Here is a 19,820-nt window from a genome sequence, read left to right as displayed (position 1 = left end):
GAGTTGGTTTAAACAGATCTGAATCAGGAAACTAAGAGTTGGATTGAACAGATCTGAATCAGGAAACTAAGAGTTGGTTTGAACAGATCTGAATCAGGACACTAAGAGTTGATTTAGACAGATCTGAGTCAGGAAACTAACCAAAAGTTGGTTTGAGGGTGTCAATAATGTTGTATATTGTATACTTCAAAGTTAGAGATATGTTGAACCTGGATCATCATAATGATTCTACATGTTATAGTATGAACCTGGATCATCATAATGATTCTACATGTTATAGTATGAACCTGGATCATCATAATGATTCTACATGTAATAATATGCCATGGCCTTTACTGGCCAAAGGTTAAACTGCTGTTATGGTTATGATATACTATGGTGTTGTGTCACTAGACTTTGACCAGATATTATTGCATCCAAAGATCAACTGAACCTAGAACATAGATACAGAGACACTTGTCATCAGGAAGGTTCTCTCTCAGCACAACGGAAAATATCTCAATGACTTGACATGTTCTGGTTGTGAATTCAGGCTACAAGGTAAGAATCTTCACAGGGATTATTGTAAAGTGTGTAGAGACATTAAATGTCTGGTGTTATTTTAGTATAGTGAATGACAGTAAAACACTCAGATGTAACAGTCCATTTCACCTGGGACAGCTACGTGACAGTTCAATCATACTAAATGGAGCTAACTGGGTGTAGTCAAGTCACATTATAACATGTTGTTCATATAGCTAACTGGGTGTAGTCAAGTCACATTATAACATGTTGTTCATATAGCTAACTGGGTGTAGTCAAGTCACATTCAATAACATATTGTTCATATAGCTAACTGGGTGTAGTCAAGTCACATTAAAACATGTTGTTCATATAGCTAACTGGGTGGAGTCAAGTCACATTCAAAAACATGTTGTTCATATAGCTAACTGGGTGTAGTCAAGTCACATTATAACATGTTGTTCATATAGCTAACTGGGTGTAGTCAAGTCACATTATAACATGTTGTTCATGTAGCTAACTGGGTGTAGTCAAGTCACATTATAACATGTTGTTCATATAGCTAACTGGGTGTAGTCAAGTCACATTATAACATGTTGTTCATATAGCTAACTGGGTGTAGTCAAGTCACATTATAACATGTTGTTCATATAGCTAACTGGGTGTAGTCAAGTCACATTATAACATGTTGTTCATATATCTAACTGGGTGTAGTCAAGTTACATTATAACATGTTGTTCATATAGCTAACTGGGTGTAGTCAAGTCACATTATAACATGTTGTTCATATAGCTAACTGGGTGTAGTCAAGTCACATTATAACATGTTGTTCATATAGCTAACTGGGTGTCGTCAAGTCACATTCAAAAACATGTTGTTCATATAGCTAACTGGGTGTAGTCAAGTCACATTATAACATGTTGTTCATGTAGCTAACTGGGTGTAGTCAAGTCACATTATAACATGTTGTTCATATAGCTAACTGGGTGTAGTCAAGTCACATTATAACATGTTGTTCATATAGCTAACTGGGTGTAGTCAAGTCACATTATAACATGTTGTTCATATAGCTAACTGGGTGTAGTCAAGTCACATTATAACATGTTGTTCATATAGCTAACTGGGTGTAGTCAAGTCACATTATAACATGTTGTTTATATAGCTAACTGGGTGTAGTCAAGTCACATTATAACATGTTGTTCATATAGCTAACTGGGTGTAGTCAAGTCACATTATAACATGTTGTTTATATAGCTAACTGGGTGTAGTCAAGTCACATTATAACATGTTGTTCATATATTCCTATATTCTGGTTATTTTACAATTTGTGTATTTTTTATGTATAAATTGTAAATCTTCTTTCAGAATATCAGAACATTTGTTGTTTTCTAAATTCCAATGAGCTCCTGCTTCCTGTGTAATTTGGTATGAAACCACTGAACAGACTTTTCTTAACATTAATATTATGAACTGAATTCAGTAACAGCATCATAATATCATACCTGTTGAACAAAGCAACACACTAGAATGAGAGAAGTTATTAAAAGAGAAAGTTAGACATTATTATTATTATATATTATATTATTATATTATTAGTTCCACTAGATGGATAAAAGGTGAAAAATATCAATCACAACTACATATTCATTTGATGCATTAAATCACTTGACTGTTTGGATGTGTCTGTTAGTAAATGTTTAATTTCTAAGAGATAATGAATAAAAGAGAACAATTGACCTTCAATAATTAGTTGTCATTGTGATAACCACAACCAACATGTTGGATCTCTGTTTAGTTGTCACTGTGTTAACCACAACCAACATGTTGGATCTCTGTTTAGTTGTCACTGTGTTAACCACAACCAACATGTTGGATCTCTGTTTAGTTGACACTGTGTTAACCACAACCAACATGTTGGATCTCTGTTTAGTTGTCACTGTGTTAACCACAACCAACATGTTGGATCTCTGTTTAGTTGTCACTGTGATAACCACAACCAACATGTTGGATCTCTGTTTAGTTGTCACTGTGTTAACCACAACCAACATGTTGGATCTCTGTTTAGTTGTCACTGTGTTAACCACAACCAACATGTTGGATCTCTGTTTAGTTGTCACTGTGATAACCACAACCAACATGTTGGATCTCTGTTTAGTTGTCACTGTGTTAATCACAACCAACATGCTGGATCTCTGTTTAGTTGTCACTGTGTTAACCACAACCAACATGCTGGATCTCTGTTTAGTTGTCACTGTGTTAACCACAACCAACATGTTGGATCTCTGTTTAGTTGTCACTGTGTTAACCACAACCAACATGTTGGATCTCTCTTTAGTTGTCACTGTGTTAACCACAACCAACATATTGGATCTCTGTTTAGTTGTCACTGTGTTAACCACAACCAACATACTGGATCTCTGTTTAGTTGTCACTGTGTTAACCACAACCAACATGTTGGATCTCTGTTTAGTTGTCACTGTGTTAACCACAACCAACATATTGGATCTCTGTTTAGTTGTCACTGTGTTAACCACAACCAACATGTTGGATCTCTGTTTAGTTGTCACTGTGTTAACTACAACCAACATGTTGGATCTCTGTTTAGTTGTCACTGTGTTAACCACAACCAACATGTTGGATCTCTGTTTAGGGGACAGTTCTCTAAAATGAGTCTCTCTGGGGAGAGAGAGGAGGGGGGCCCTGCCTCTAAAATGAGACTCTCTGGGGAACATGACACCAAAGCTAAGAGGTGAGATTACAATGTTGTTTGTTTCTAAAATGTGTTTCCACCATTTTTACACATTTGTTATTTATCAGACAGTATTGCTCAGGGGAACCTTGTCTGGAAAATATTGTTGTTCTAAGATTTTAATTCATAGTTTTTTGTGTATGAATTTTTTGTTTTGCAAAACGCTATTTAGCTGGAATGGAATGTTTGTATCCTGTATATTAGACTGTGATATGTGGTTGTCTCACCAGCACACACACACACACACACACACACACGCACACGCACACACCTCTATAAAATGTTAGCATGACACAATCATTTAGCCTCTTGATTATTATCTAATATGTTGGCAGGCATAACTTTATAGTTTTTATTCTGATCATTGTTACAAGCTGAATTCTGACAATATATCCGTTATATCAACACACTCTTCACTCCTGTTGAAACCAAAAAGGGTTCTATCTTCCTACATATACAGAACCACTAAAGTTCTATATAGAACCCTTTATAGGAGGTTAGGAAGTGTCTGAGTATACAGTATATATAGAATATATATAGATCCCTTTATAGGAGGTTAGGAAGTGTCTGAGTATACAGTATATATAGAATATATATAGAACCCTTTATAGGAGGTTAGGAAGTGTCTGAGTATACAGTATATATAGAATATATATAGATCCCTTTATAGGAGGTTAGGAAGTGTCTGAGTATACAGTATATATAGAATATACATAGAACCCTTTATAGGAGGTTAGGAAGTGTCTGAGTATACAGTATATATTTAGCCCTTTATAGGAGGTTAGGAAGTGTCTGAGTATACAGTATGTATAGAATATATATAGAATCCTTTATAGGAGGTTAGGACGTGTCTGAGTATACAGTATATATAGAATATATATAGAATCCTTTATAGGAGGTTAGGAAGTGTCTGAGTATACAGTATATATAGAATATATATAGAACCCTTTATAGGAGGTTAGGAAGTGTCTGAGTATACAGTATATATAGAATATATATAGAACCCTTTATAGGAGGTTAGCCTGTCTGAGTATACAGTATATATAGAATATATATAGAACCCTTTATAGGAGGTTAGCCTGTCTGAGTATACAGTATATATAGAATATATATAGAACCCTTTATAGGAGGTTAGGAAGTGTCTGAGTATACAGTATATATTTAACCCTTTATAGGAGGTTAGCCTGCCTCAGTATACAGTATATATTTAACCCTTTATAGGAGGTTAGGAAGTGTCTGAGTATACAGTATATATTTAACCCTTTATAGGAGGTTAGCCTGTCTGAGTATACAGTATATATTTAACCCTTTTAGGGCTCTTTGGTCAGAACTCTAGAGGTTCTTCTTCACTGAATTGATCTTCATTATATCCAAACACACTGGTGGTCAGGGAGGCATCTCTTTGTTTGAACGATGGCCCACGTCAACTCTGGCATTACAATACATACATTATAATACAACGTTGACCATTAATTACAGCAAACAACAAACATGTCTCTTCTGCTCCGTTCTTAACCCCTCCTCTCTTCACTAGATGGACAGTAACTTTAGTGTTTAACCCCTCCTCTCTTCACTAGATGGACGGTAACTTTAGTGTTTAACCCCTCCTCTCTTCACTAGATGGACGGTAACTTTAGTGTTTAAACCCTCCTCTCTTCACTAGATGGATGGTAACTTTAGTGTTTAAACCCTCCTCTCTTCACTAGATGGATGGTAACTTTAGTGTTTAAACCCTCCTCTCTTCACTAGATGGATGGTAACTTTAGTGTTTAACCCCTCCTCTCTTCACTAGATGGATGGTAACTTTAGTGTTTAACCCCTCCTCTCTTCACTAGATGGACGGTAACTTTAGTGTTTAAACCCTCCTCTCTTCACTAGATGGATGGTAACTTTAGTGTTTAAACCCTCCTCTCTTCACTAGATGGATGGTAACTTTAGTGTTTAACCCCTCCTCTCTTCACTAGATGGACGGTAACTTTAGTGTTTAACCCCTCCTCTCTTCACTAGATGGACGGTAACTTTAGTGTTTAACCCCTCCTCTCTTCACTAGATGGACGGTAACTTTAGTGTTTAACCCCTCTGTGTCCAAGGACCAAACTTTTGAATATTATTTTCGGTGCACCTCAAGTAGGCTGGAAACATGACATTTACAACAACGTTTTTTTTCTGATAACTAGTTCATTGCATCCGCCATGGAGCCCAGTTTCATAATATTACGTTATGTTATATAGTAACAAAACAGGCCTTATTTTAGGTCATTCTTCTTCCTGCCAGCTCCTATTAGTTCTATTGAGCTCCGTGGAACCAACTCACCTTCTGAACGTTCTATTCCCAGCTCATTGTTCTGCGTCACAATGCCAGCTCCTATTAGTTCTATTGAGCTCCGTGGAATCAACTCACCTTCTGAACGTTCTATTCCCAGCTCATTGTTCTGCGTCACAATGGCAGCTCCCATTAGTTCTATTGAACTCCGTGGAATCAACTCACCTTCTGAACGTTCTATTCCCAGCTCATTGTTCTGCGTCACAATGGCAGCTTCACTCTTGTATCAACGACACCTGCCGGCATTAAGCTTGAACGCTGACGTCACGTTACTTATTATCAACAGGGTTACAGCTACTACCATTATAGTACTAAATAGCACTGAATATTTTGTTAATCTAAACCTGTCTCAGCATTTTGCTGTTTTTGTTTTGTTATTTTATTATATTTATTATTGTAAGGCAGAACACTTGATCAACAAGCCACATCTGTTTTATTTTTCATATGTAGTTTGAACTGGGTGACCTAGTAACCTCTATGTGAAAGTCCAGCAATTGGCGTGTGAAAGGTGGGGCAGGTTTGAGATCTAAGGAATTAACCAGAAAAATACCCTTTATTTCTCAGCTGCCCCACCAACGTCTGTAGGTGAATTAATAACGTTTAATTGCAAAATTTCCAATAGATGGGAGCATAAGACCAAGAAGCATCAGTTATAGGCTACAAGCAGCAATATGATGGACCATGAAGCATCAGTTATAGTCTACAAGCAGCAATATGATGGACCATGAAGCATCAGTTATAGGCTACAAGCAGCAATATGATGGACCATGAAGCATCAGTTATAGTCTACAAGCAGCAATATGATGGACCATGAAGCATCAGTTATAGTCTACAAGCAGCAATATGATGGACCATGAAGCATCAGTTATAGTCTACAAGCAGCAATATGATGGACCATGAGGCATCAGTTATAGTCTACAAGCAGCAATATGATGGACCACGAAGCATCAGTTATAGTCTACAAGCAGCAATATGATGGACCATGAAGCATCAGTTATAGGCTACAAGCAGCAATATGATGGACCATGAAGCATCAGTTATAGGTTATAGTCTACAAGCAGCAATATGATGGACCACGAAGCATCAGTTATAGGCTACAAGCAGCAATATGATGGACCATGAAGCATCAGTTATAGGTTATAGTCTACAAGCAGCAATATGATGGACCATGAAGCATCAGTTATAGTCTACAAGCAGCAATATGATGGACCACGAAGCATCAGTTATAGTCTACAAGCAGCAATATGATGGACCATGAAGCATCAGTTATAGTATATATATTATTATATATATTATATATATTATATATTAATATGATTGACATGCAACCACAGACTATATGTCTCATAATTTTCTAAAACGGTCACTTTCTTTACTTAACTTACTATATATCTCGTATTAGGGCTGTGTTGCTTTTGGGAGAGCAAAAAAAAAAGACCATAGCAGGTATTGAACCTGAAAAGAAAAGAAAAAAAAAGAAAATTCAGTCATTACAACGCCAAACTTTTTTCCAAATTAACTCCATAATATCGACAGAAACATGGCAAACGTTGTTTAGAATCAATCCTCAAGGTGTTTTTCACATATCTATTCGATGATAAGTCATTCGTGGCAGTTGGGTTTCTCCTCTGAAGCAAACAGAAAAATACATGCAGGTGGAGATTACGCAATAATTGCAACGGAGGACACCAAGCGAGCACCTGGTAGATGTAGTCTCTTATGGTCAATCTTCCAATGATATGCCTACAATTACGTCACAATGCTGCAGACACCTTGGGGAAACGACAGAAAGAGTAGGCTCATTCCTTGCACATTCACAGCCATATAAGGACTCATTGGAACACAGCATCTTCAAAATCTGGGGCATTTCCGGATTGAAATTTCATCTTGGTTTCGCCTGTAGCATCAGTTCTTTGGCACTCACAGATAATATCTTTGCAGATTTGGAAACCTCAGAGTGTTTTCTTTCCAAAGCTGTCAATTATATGCATAATCGAGCATCTTTTCATGACAAAATATCGCGCTTAATACGGGAACGTTTTTTATCCAAAAATTAAAAGAGCGCCCCCAATATCAAAGAAGTTCATATCTGATATTGTGAGTAAACAACCTCGGAATAGAAAAGATGAGTGCATCTTCCAGCCCGCCAATAAATTACATCATTCAACCCTCCTGGTTAGTAAATTTACCTCAACATGCCCTTCGCGTTCACATAAAACCAGGTGATAATAAACATGAATCATCATTATATTACTTCACAGTAATCTGTTAAATGCTTTTTGAGTACTTCCTCTTGTGTTAGCAGTGTGGAAAGGGACAGGAAGAAGCACACAGGAGTTTTCCTGTGAGGGGAGTGGTGGTGTATCCAGGGAGAAAACTAAACTAATCTTCTGAAATGTCATTAGTGGTCTTATGCTGCCATCTATTGGAATTATGTAGCAACTGCAGTAGTACTGAATAATGTGTAATTATTTACTAAAGTAGTAATTATTATAACATGTTCTAGTTCATTTTACAACCATAAAATAATAGCTAATAATATAATAATTATAGCAGAACAAACAATGAAACTCGCTTAACTCAATAACACCAAACACCAGTTAATTGTATTAAAAACGATTTATTTGGATGGGTGCCAAAGTAACAGTCCTGTAGTCAAATGAGAGCTCTACAGTAGGTACCAAAACATTTTCTCAAAAGTTACAAGTTTATCAACGTTCAAAGCAGAACGACTTTCCCATTGTTCCTCAACTGTCTCATTTTCCAGCTCTGACTGAAACTCTGCTTATGTTTCCCCATCTGAGCTCAGAGTAGATGAGAGATGTAATGTTTGTCTCTGTTGTGTTGAAGACCAATCAAGCAGGAGAGACCAGCCTCCCCTGTTCCCAGCTGTGTGTCCATGAAGAGTGACAACTCTATGGGTCAACCTATATGGTTTAGAGAGGGAGACTTTTCTACTGAACAAAGGTAAGAAGAACTCATGGGTCCTGGTCAGTGAGTTAAACAACACTGTCTCTAGTCATTTATCCTCTCCCATTTTCCCATTTATTTTATTTTTGTTGTTTTCATAATCCATAAACAAATCCTTTTTTACATTTTCATAGTCCTAAAACAATATTAAACAAATACAACATTCCCTCCTTGTGTGCTCTCCATATTCAGTGGTGATGATATGCACGTCCTGAGGAAAATAAACCAGAAGGAGCTTGCTGACACACTGGAGAAATGTAAGAGCTGTCTGCCTCATGTTGAATGCTGTTTTATAACATTTAAAAGCTGTAGCTAAAGTACAGCTAAAGTAGCTGTGTAACTCAATGATATAGTAGCAGCCTTAACACAACACCTAGTGACCTCATCAAGTAGCAGCAGGGATGTGTTGTGGTGATTCATTTAGAGAGAGAGAGACAACATTAATAATACCATCAATAATACCAATAATAATATAATCAGTTACACCAGTCTGTAATGCATTATGAAAACATTTACACATTTACACATTTATACAGTCAGTTAAGAGAATAAATTATTATAATGTAAAACTTTATAACAGTCCTACAATAATGTAGGCATTAAAACAGACGTAATATTAATATCCTCTGTGTTATTTCTAGATTCAGATGATCCTGCTGTGATTTGCCAACATGAACTCAAATCTAATCTAAAGAAGAAGTTTCAATGTGTATTTGAGGGGATCGCTAAACAAGGAAACCCAACACTTCTCAATAAGATCTACACAGAGCTCTACATCACAGAGGGTGGAACAGGAGAGGTCAATAATGAACATGAGCTGAAGCAGATTGAGACAACAACCAGGAAACAAGCAAGACCAGAGACTGCAATCAAATGTAATGACATCTTCAAACCCTTAACTGGACAATACAAACCTATCAGAACTGTGCTGACAAAGGGAGTCGCTGGCATTGGAAAAACAGTCTCTGTGCAGAAGTTCATTCTGGACTGGGCTGAAGGAAAAGCAAATCAGGATGTCCAATTTGTATTTTCATTCCCTTTTCGGGAGCTGAATTTGATGAAAGAGGACAAACACACTTTCCTTGATCTTCTTAATCACTTCTCAATGGAAACCAAAGAATCAGGAATCTCCAACTATGACAAGTACAACGTTCTGTTCATCTTTGATGGTCTGGATGAGTGCCGACTGCCCCTAGACTTCCAGAAAAACAAGATCTGTTGGGACGTCACAGAGTCAACCTCAGTGGATGTTCTGCTGACAAATCTCATCAAGGGAAATCTGCTTCCCTCTGCTCTCCTCTGGATAACTACCCGACCTGCAGCAGCCAATAAGATCCCTTCAGGGTGTGTTGACCAGGTGATAGAGGTACGAGGGTTCAATGACCCACAGAAGGAAGAGTACTTCAGGAAGAGATTCAGTGATGAGGACCTGGCCAGCAGAATCATCTCACACATAAAGACATCAAGGAGCCTCCACATCATGTGCCACATTCCAGTCTTCTGTTGGATTTCTGCAATAGTCCTTGAACACATGCTGGAACATAAGAGAGAAGACATGCCCAAGAATCTGACTGAGATGTACACACACCTTGTGGTGTTTCATACCAAACAGAAGAATGAAAAGTATCTTGGGAAAGAAGAGACAGGTCCACACTGGAATAAAGAGAGCATTCTGTCACTGGGAAAACTGGCTTTTCAACAGCTTGTGAATGGCAATCTGATTTTCTATGAAGAAGACCTGAAAGAGGCTGGCATTGATGTCAATGAAGCCTCAGTGTACTCAGGATTGTGCACACAGCTCTTTAAAGAGGAATGCGGGCTGTACCAGGACAAGGTGTACTGCTTTGTTCATCTGAGCATTCAGGAGTTTCTGGCTGCTGTATATGTGTTCCTCTCATTCATCAACAACAATGAGAATCTAATGAACAAACTGCAAACAAACGACAAGCCTGAAGTTACTTTCTACAAGAGTGCTGTGGATAAAGCCTTACAAAGTGAGACAGGAAACCTGGACCTTTTCCTCCGCTTCCTTCTGGGCCTCTCACTGGAGTCCAATCAGAAGCACTTACGAGGTCTACTGACAAAGACAAGAAGCAGCTCACAGAGCCATGAAGAAACAGTCAAGTACATCAAGGAGAAGATCGGGGAGGATCTCTCTCCAGAGAGGAGCATCAATCTGTTCCACTGTCTGAATGAACTAAATGACCATTCTCTAGTGAAGGAGATCCAAAGATACCTGAGATCAGGAGGTCTCTCTGGAGGCAAACTGTCACCTGCACAGTGGTCAGCTCTGGTCTTTGTGTTGCTGACTTCAGAAAAGGAGCTGGATGTGTTTGACCTGAAGAAATACTCCAGATCAGAGGAAGGTCTTCTGAGGCTGCTGCCAGTGGTCAAAGCCTCCAGAGCTGTTCTGTGAGTAAATAAAATGACATAAGAACTAATCATCAGGAAGAAATATTCAGTTTAGAGAAAAATATGTATTATAATATGTATAATATATTATTTTGAAAAACATATTGAATAAATGCTTTGATTTTCACATTAGTATAACAATATGACCATACAATTCTAGGAGACGGAAGATGAATCTATATGTTGTTTGAGAGAATTAACCAAATGCATCTGCCATTGTCCTTCTACACTACTGGTGTTAAATTAACAGTGTGTTTGTGAAGTCATGATGATCTCTTTGTCAGGCTGTCAGACTGTGGAGTCACAGAGGAAGGCTGTGCTTCTCTGGTCTCAGCTCTGGAGTCAAACCCTTCACACCTGAGAGAGCTGGATCTGAGTAACAATGACCTGAAGGATTCAGGAGTGAAGCTGCTCTCTGCTGGACTGGGGAATCCCCACTGTAAACTGGAGACTCTGAGGTCACACACACAATGGACACACACACTGGACACACACACTTGACACACACTGGACAAACACGCAAACTGGACACAAACACACACACACATACACACACACACACACACACACACACACACACACAGGACAAGCACACTGGACACACTGGACAGACACACACAAACAATGGACACACACACTAGACACAACCACAGGCATTGGACACCCACACATACTGGACACACACAAACTGGACACACACGGACTCTAGACACACACACATTCTGAACACACACAAACAGACACACACTGGATCAGGGTTAATTTAGTTGTGTTTGAAACATGTTATCTTCTTACTTAGAAAGACAATTTCTCAAATCCAACATTCAGTTACTTTTGGCCAAAACACAACCATAACACAACCAAAACAAACTGCAAATGTAACCAAAGCGTTTGGGACCAAATACTAAACTTTTGACTACTTTAATACACTATAAGTGAATTAGTCAGAATACTTTTAAAATATTTAAAAGGGGGACTATGTAGATATATAAAGTGGGAGAATAAACCAAACAACTTGGTGTGATCATAACAACATTCTCAACTCAAGTCCTTCTGTTCCTCCTTAGAATTCCTCACAATCAAATGTCGTCCACATTATCTACCAAGGGAATTCTCTTCGATTTTAATCACAGCCGTATATATTCCCCCCCAAGCAGACACATCGATGGCATTGAACAAACATTATTTTACACTTCACAAACTGGAAACCACATATCCTGAGGCTGTATTCATTGTAGCTGGGGATTTTAACAAGGCTAATCTGAAAACAACTCCCTAAATTGTACCAGCATATCAATTGCGCAACAAGGTCTGGTAAAACCTTGGATCATTGCTATTCTAACTTCCGCGACACATATAAGGCCCTCCCCTGCCCTCCTTTCGGAAAAGCTGACCACGACTCCATTTTGTTGCTCCCTGCCTATAGACGGAAACTCAAACAGGAAGCTCCCGAGCTCAGGTCTGTTCAACGCTGGTCCGACCAATCTGATTCCACACTTCAAGACTGCTTCGATCAAGTGGATTGGGATATGTTCCGCATTGCGTCCAACAACAACATTGACGAATACGCTGATTCGGTGAGCGAGTTCATATGAAAGTGCATTGATGATGTCGATCCCATAGCAACGATTAAAACATTCCCAAACCAGACACCGTGGATTGATGGCAGCATTCGTGTGAAACTGAAAGCGCAAAACACTGCTTTTAACCAGGGCAAGGTGACCGGAAACATGACCGAATATAAACAGTGTAGCTATTCCCTCCGCAAGGCAATCAAACAAGCTAAGCGTCAGTATAGAGACAAAGTAGAGTCACAATTCAACGGCTCAGATACAAGAGGTATGTGGCAGGGTCTACAGTCAATCACGGACTACAGGAAGAAATCCAGCCCAGTCACGGACCAGGATGTCCTGCTCCCAGGCAGACTAAATAACTTTTTTGCCCGCTTTGAGGACAATACAGTGCCACTGACACGGCCCGCTACCAAAACCTGCGGACTCTCCTTCACTGCAGCCGACGTGAGGAAAACATTTAAACGTGTTAACCCTCACAAGGCTGCATAACCAGACGGCATCCCTAGCCAGGTCCTCAGAGCATGCGCAGACCAGCTGGCTGGTGTGTTTACGGACATATTCAATCAACCCTTATCCCAGTCTGCTGTTCCCACATGCTTCAAGAGGGCCACCATTGTCCCTGTTCCCAAGAAAGCTAAGGTAACTGAGATAAATGACTACCACCCCGTAGCACTCACTTCTGTCATCATGAAGTGCTTTGAGAGACTAGTCAAGGACCATATCACCTCCACCCTACCTGACACCCTAGATCCACTCCAATTTGCTTACCGCCCAAATAGGTCCACAGTCGATGCAATCTCAACCACACTGCACACTGCCCTAACCCATCTGCACAAGAGGAATACCTATGTGAGAATGCTGTTCATCGACTACAGCTCAGCATTTAACACCATAGTACCCTCCAAACTCGTCATCAAGCTCGAGACCCTGGGTCTCGACCCCGCCCTGTGCAACTGGGTACTGAACTTCCTGACAGGCCGCCCCCAGGTGGTGAGCGTAGGTAACAACATCTCCACCCCGCTGATCCTCAACACTGGGGCCCCACAAGGGTGGGTTCTGAGCCCTCTCCTGTACTCCCTGTTCACCCATGACTGCGTGGCCATGCACGCCTCCAACTCAATCATCAAGTTTGTGGACGACACTACAGTGGTAGGCTTGATTACCAACAATGACGAGACGGCCTACAGGGAGGAGGTGAGGGCCCTCGGAGTGTGGTGTCAGGAAAATAACCTCACACTCAACGTCAACAAAACAAAGGAGATGATTGTGGACTTCCAAGAAACAGCAGAGGAAGCACCCCCCTATCCACATCAATGGGACAGTAGTGGAGAAGGGAGTAAGTTTTAAGTTCCTCGGCGTACACATCACAGACAAACTGAATTGGTCCACTCACACAGACAGCGTCGTGAAGAAGACGCAGCAGCGCCTCTTCAACCTCAGGAGGCTGAAGAAATTTGGCTTGTCACCAAAAGCACTCACAAACTTCTACAGATGCACAATCGAGAGCATCCTGTCGGGCTGTATCACCGCCTGGTACGGCAACTGTACCGCCCACAACCGTAAGGCTCTCCAGAGGGTAGTGAGGTCTGCACAACGCATCACCGGGGGCAAACTACCTACCCTCCAGGACACCGACACCACCCGATGTCACAGGAAGGACATAAAGATCATCAAGGACAACAACCACCCGAGCCACTTCCTATTCACCCCGTTTTCATTCAGAAGGCGAGGTCAGTACAGGTGCATCAAAGCGGGGACCGAGAGACTGAAAAGCAGCTTCTATCTCAAGGCCATCAGACTGTTAAACAGCCATCAGTAACATTGAGTGGCTGCTGCCAACACACTGACTCAATTCCAGCCACTTTAATAATGGGAATTGATGGGAATTGATGGGAATTGATGGGAATTGATGGGAATGGATGTAAAATATATCACTAGCCACTTTAAACAATGCTACTTAATATAATGTTTACATTACCCTACATTACTCATCTCATATGTATATGTATGTACTGTACGCTATATCATCTACTGCATCTTTATGTAATACATGTATCACTAGCCACTTTAACCTGTTGAGACGAGCAATCCCGTATCCGGGATCATAATTATAGCCTCAAGCTCATTACCATAACGCAACGTTAACTATTCATGAAAATCGCAAATGAAATGAAATAAATATATTGGCTCTCAAGCTTAGCCTTTTGTTAACAACACTGTCATCTCAGATTTTCAAAATATGCTTTTCAACCAAAGCTACACAAGCATTTGTGTAAGAGTATTGATAGCCTAGCATAGCATTAAGCCTAGCATTCAGCAGGCAACATTTTCACAAAAACAAGAAAAGCATTCAAATAAAATCATTTACCTTTGAAGAACTTCAGATGTTCTCAATGTTCCAGTTTTCCCAATAATATTTTTTTTTAATGTGCATTCATTTCTAAATGGTGAAACAGAAATGTATTAAAATATTAAAATACCCTCAAATAAAAGGTGACATTACATAGTGTCATATGAAACATTTGACCTCAAATCCAAAATGTTGGAGAATAGAGCCACATTTAATATGTTAGCTTCACTGTCTAAATAGATATGGTGTGGACTGTATACTCAATACAATCTAAATCTGATACCTCACTGTCTAAATAGATATGGTGTGGACTGTATACTCAATACAATCTAAATCTGACACCTCACTGTCTAAATAGATATGGTGTGGACTGTATACTCAATACAATCTAAATCTGATTCCTCACTGTCTAAATAGATATGGTGTGGACTGTATACTCAATACAATCTAAATCTGATACCTCACTGTCTAAATAGATATGGTGTGGACTGTATACTCAATACAATCTAAATCTGATTCCTCACTGTCTGTCTTCTGACTGATACTGCTTTTTAAACTGGCCTGGTCAGTCTACTCAAAAATGTGTACTATACATTATAGGACACTGATGTATCTGAATATGTTTAAAAAATATACTGCCACTATTTTCACCACCAAAGAATATCAGTGTGATTTTAATATGATTTGACTCTTTGCAGGCTGTCAGGCTGTCTAGTCACAGAGGAAGGCTGTGATTCTCTGGTCTCAGCTCTGAGGTCAAACCCCTCACACCTGAGAGAGCTGAATCTGAGTAACAATGACCTGAAGGATTCAGGAGTGAAGCTGCTCTCTGCTGTACTGGGGAATCCCCACTGTAAACTGGAGACTCTGAGGTCAGTATTCCTGTACCTCAACAAGTGACCAAGTTCACCAGATCCACATGTGTTTGTTTACCAGACACACATAGTCCACACCATATGTGTTTGGACAGTGAGGCTTACAGTTTTAAATGTGGTGCTCTGCTCCAGCATTTTGGATTTGCGATACAATGTTTCATATTAGGAGACAGTACAGAATGTCACCTTTAATTTGAGAGTATTCATACATATATATTTTACTTAGAAATGAAAGCACAGTATTATCAGATATGAAAGTACTTTATGTATATAGTTCTCCCATTTGAAAAAGTCTTAATTATTTGGACAAATTAACTTATATTGTATTAAAGTAGTCATAAGTTTAGTATTTGGTCTCATATTCCATGTCTGCAGTGATTACATCAAGCTTGTTTTTCTACAAACATGTTGAATGCATTTGAAGGTTGTTTTAGATGTATTTCCTGGTAGAAACTGAACCATTTGAAAATATCTACTGATGTATCTGAATATGTTTAAAAAATATACTGCCACTATTTTCACCACCAAAGAATATCAGTGTGGTTTTAATATGATTTGACTCTTTGCAGGCTGTCAGGCTGTCTAGTCACAGAGGAAGGCTGTGCTTCTCTGGTCTCAGCTCTGAGGTCAAACCTCCCACACCTGAGAGAGCTGGACCTGAGCTACAATCACCCAGGAGACTCAGGAGTCAGACTGCTCTCTGATAGACTGGAGGATCCACACTGCAGACTGGAGAAACTCAAGTATGTAGAGGGTTTATGTCAATGTTCATATCAGACATGTTTGCATTCTTACAGCCACTTGGACAAAGTTATATGCTGACTGTGTGTGTGTGTGAGTTCAGGTGTATCCCTCAATGACTGTCTGTTCTTCTGCTTACCGCTACAGTGTGGAACATGGTGGAGAGAACAGAATGAAACCTGGGCTTAGAAAATGTGAGTGTTGACTGCTGTGAAGAATATGACTAAGAATTAGTCTTAATTCAAGTTAAGTCAAAGTCAAAGACCACCATCATTACTGACTTGGTCATACTAAATATCAGCTGTAGTTCTACAGAAGCAGAAATCAGAGACACCAAAGTTTACAAAGAGTTACTTTGACTGTGTGTGTGTGTGTGTGTGTGTGTGTCTGTGTGTGTGTGTAATTAATGGGAATAAGTGTGTTTTATATTACCATACAGTATAACATATGATCATTCAACAAGTCTCAAGTTACCTTCACTTCTCCTTTTGATACCTAGAAACATCTACATTTAATGAATTAGTGAGAAGTGAGTTAACATTCTAATGTGAATGATGATGATTTCTAATATTGTGTCTGGTTTCATCCATCAGATGTCTGTGATCTCACACTGGACCCAAACACAGTAAACAGACACCTCTCTCTGTCTGAGGAGAACAGAAAGGTGACATGGAGGAGAGAGGAGCAGCCGTATCCTGATCACCCAGAGAGATTTGAGGACTGTGGACAGGTGCTGTGTAGAGAGGGTCTGACTGGGCGCTGTTACTGGGAGGTAGAGTGGAGTGGGGGAGGGGCTGTTATAGGAGTGACATATAAAGGAATCAACAGGAGAGGAAGGGGTAGGGATTGTTGGCTTGGATGGAATGACAAGTCCTGGAGTCTGACCTGGTCTGACAACAGTTACTCTGCCTGGCACAATAAGAAGTCCACTACCATAGACGTCCACCCCTCCAGCTCCCACAGAGTAGGAGTGTATCTGGACTGGCCAGCCGGCACTCTGTCCTTCTATATAGCCTCCTCTGACACACTGACCCACCTGAACACATACCATACCACATTCACTGAACCCCTCTACCCAGGGTTTAAGGTTTGGGGTGATGGTGACTCAGCGTCCCTGTAAATAATAACCTGACACAAACACACACACACACACACACACACACACACACAAACTGGACACACACACTGGACACACACACTGGTCACACACACTGGACACACACACACGTACACACACATACACTGACCACTGACACAAACACACACACACTGACACACACTGGACAAACAAACTGACACACACACACTGGAAACACAGACTGGACACACACTCTGGACACACTCTCACACACTGGACACACACATCCACGTCTTCCTATAATTGTTGACCTTCATGTTTATAAGACTATAACAATATCCATGTTCTATCTGTCTGTTAAATCAGTTTCTGGACCACAGGTTCTAGAACATCTTCTATCCCAGTTCTATCTGCCTGTTAAATCAGTTTCTGGACCACAGCTTCTAGAACAGCTTCTATCCCAGTTCTATCTGCCTGTTAAATCAGTTTCTGGACCACAGGTTCTAGAACAGCTTCTATCCCAGTTCTATCTGCCTGTTAAATCAGTTTCTGGACCACAGGTTCTAGAACAGCTTCTATCCCAGTTCTATCTGCCTGTTAAATCAGTTTCTGGACCACAGGTTCTAGAACAGCTTCTATCCCAGTTCTATCTGCCTGTTAAATCAGTTTCTGGACCACAGGTTCTAGAACAGCTTCTATCCCAGTTCTATCTGCCTGTTAAATCAGTTTCTGGACCACAGGTTCTAGAACAGCTTCTATCCCAGTTCTATCTGCCTGTTAAATCAGTTTCTGGATCTCAGGTTCTAGAACAGCTTCTATCCCAGTTCTATCTGCCTGGTTAAATCAGTTTCTGGACCACAGGTTCTAGAACAGCTTCTATCCCAGTTCTATCTGCCTGTTAAATCAGTTTCTGGACCACAGGTTCTAGAACAGCTTCTATCCCAGTTCTATCTGCCTGTTAAAGCAGTTTCTGGATAACAGGTTCTAGAACAGCTTCTATCCCAGTTCTATCTGCCTGGTTAAATCAGTTTCTGGACCATAGGTTCTAGAACAGCTTCTATCCCAGTTCTATCTGCCTGTTAAAGCAGTTTCTGGACCACAGGTTCTAGAACAGCTTCTATCCCAGTTCTATCTGCCTGGTTAAATCAGTTTCTGGACCACAGGTTCTAGAACAGCTTCTATCCCAGTTCTATCTGCCTGTTAAATCAGTTTCTGGACCACAGGTTCTAGAACAGCTTCTATCCCAGTTCTATCTGCCTGTTAAAGCAGTTTCTGGATAACAGGTTCTAGAACAGCTTCTATCCCAGTTCTATCTGCCTGGTTAAATCAGTTTCTGGACCATAGGTTCTAGAACAGCTTCTATCCCAGTTCTATCTGCCTGTTAAAGCAGTTTCTGGACCACAGGTTCTAGAACAGCTTCTATCCCAGTTCTATCTGCCTGTTAATGCAGTTTCTGGACCACAGGTTCTAGAACAGTTTCTATCCCAGTTCTATCTGCCTGTTAAATCATCAACCTAAACTGTTTTCATCAGACTATTAGAACATGACTGAACCTTTTGGTTCCATTTCTGATCTTTTACCACTTTGCATTTTTATGATATATTTTACTGTTTGTGTTTGTACCACAGGAGGTTGGTGGGACCTTAATTGGGGAGGACAGGCTTGTAATGGCTGGAGGGGAATAAGTGGAATGGTATCAAACACGTGGTTTCCATGTGTTCCATTTCATTCACTCTGTTCCAGACATTATTATGAGCCGTCCTCCCCTCACCAGCCTCCTCTGGTATGTACTGTCCTATATGTGAGAGCGCTCCAACAAGGAATTACAATGTATGTATTACTTTTAATACCTGCAAATGGCAAATAAACTACTAGAATGAATGAATACTAGAACCTCTTATGAATGTCTGCAGCCAACTAGGCTGTTGGCGTCTGACAAGAGGTGAAAATATTACAGGAATATTCTGCAAATGTTGATGAAGACGTCACTCAATCCACCCAAAACAACATGCAGTCTTTCCACAAGACTCCCATGAAGTTATAGTGTGACGTTATGAGTTGACGTTAAAGTAACATTCTCAGAACATACTGCACCTGTTTTATACTGTTTTAGATGGATCCTCTGTTTATCATCTTGTTTTATACTGTTTTAGATGGATTCTCTTTTTATCATCTTGTTTTATACTGTTTTAGATGGATCCTCTGTTTATCATCTTGTTTTATACTGTTTTAGATGGATCCTCTGTTT

At 39.9% G+C, this 19,820-nt stretch overlaps 1 protein-coding gene across 1 annotated transcript; it reads left to right on the top strand.

Annotated features, from left to right (window-relative positions):
- The first annotated feature begins 373 nt into the window (after nucleotides 1-373).
- On the top strand, nucleotides 374-19,449 carry LOC139421729 (NLR family CARD domain-containing protein 3-like). Its single transcript, XM_071172847.1, has 9 exons — nucleotides 374-564; nucleotides 3,152-3,250; nucleotides 8,423-8,799; nucleotides 9,184-10,954; nucleotides 11,239-11,412; nucleotides 15,577-15,750; nucleotides 16,323-16,496; nucleotides 16,642-16,688; nucleotides 17,088-19,449. The coding sequence occupies exons 3-9, from the start codon at nucleotides 8,745-8,747 to the stop codon at nucleotides 17,612-17,614; spliced, it is 2,922 nt and encodes a 973-aa protein (XP_071028948.1). The 5' UTR covers nucleotides 374-564; nucleotides 3,152-3,250; nucleotides 8,423-8,744; the 3' UTR covers nucleotides 17,615-19,449.
- Nucleotides 19,450-19,820: the final 371 nt, after the last annotated feature.

The sequence above is a fragment of the Oncorhynchus clarkii genome, chromosome 12, assembly GCF_045791955.1.
Source record: "Oncorhynchus clarkii lewisi isolate Uvic-CL-2024 chromosome 12, UVic_Ocla_1.0, whole genome shotgun sequence".
Taxonomy (NCBI): Eukaryota; Metazoa; Chordata; class Actinopteri; order Salmoniformes; family Salmonidae; genus Oncorhynchus; species Oncorhynchus clarkii.
Note: the sequence above shows the minus strand (reverse complement) of the source record. Positions and strands in the feature narration are given on the sequence as shown.

Bases quoted from the DNA above. Each gene is read 5' to 3' on its own strand.
- LOC139421729 (XM_071172847.1), top strand. From the start codon at position 8,745: ATGCACGTCCTGAGGAAAATAAACCAGAAGGAGCTTGCTGACACACTG. The intron at 11,413-15,576 runs GTCACACACACA...GACTCTTTGCAG, and splicing joins TGTAAACTGGAGACTCTGAG to GCTGTCAGGCTGTCTAGTCA. The intron at 16,689-17,087 runs GTGAGTGTTGAC...TTCATCCATCAG, and splicing joins GAAACCTGGGCTTAGAAAAT to ATGTCTGTGATCTCACACTG.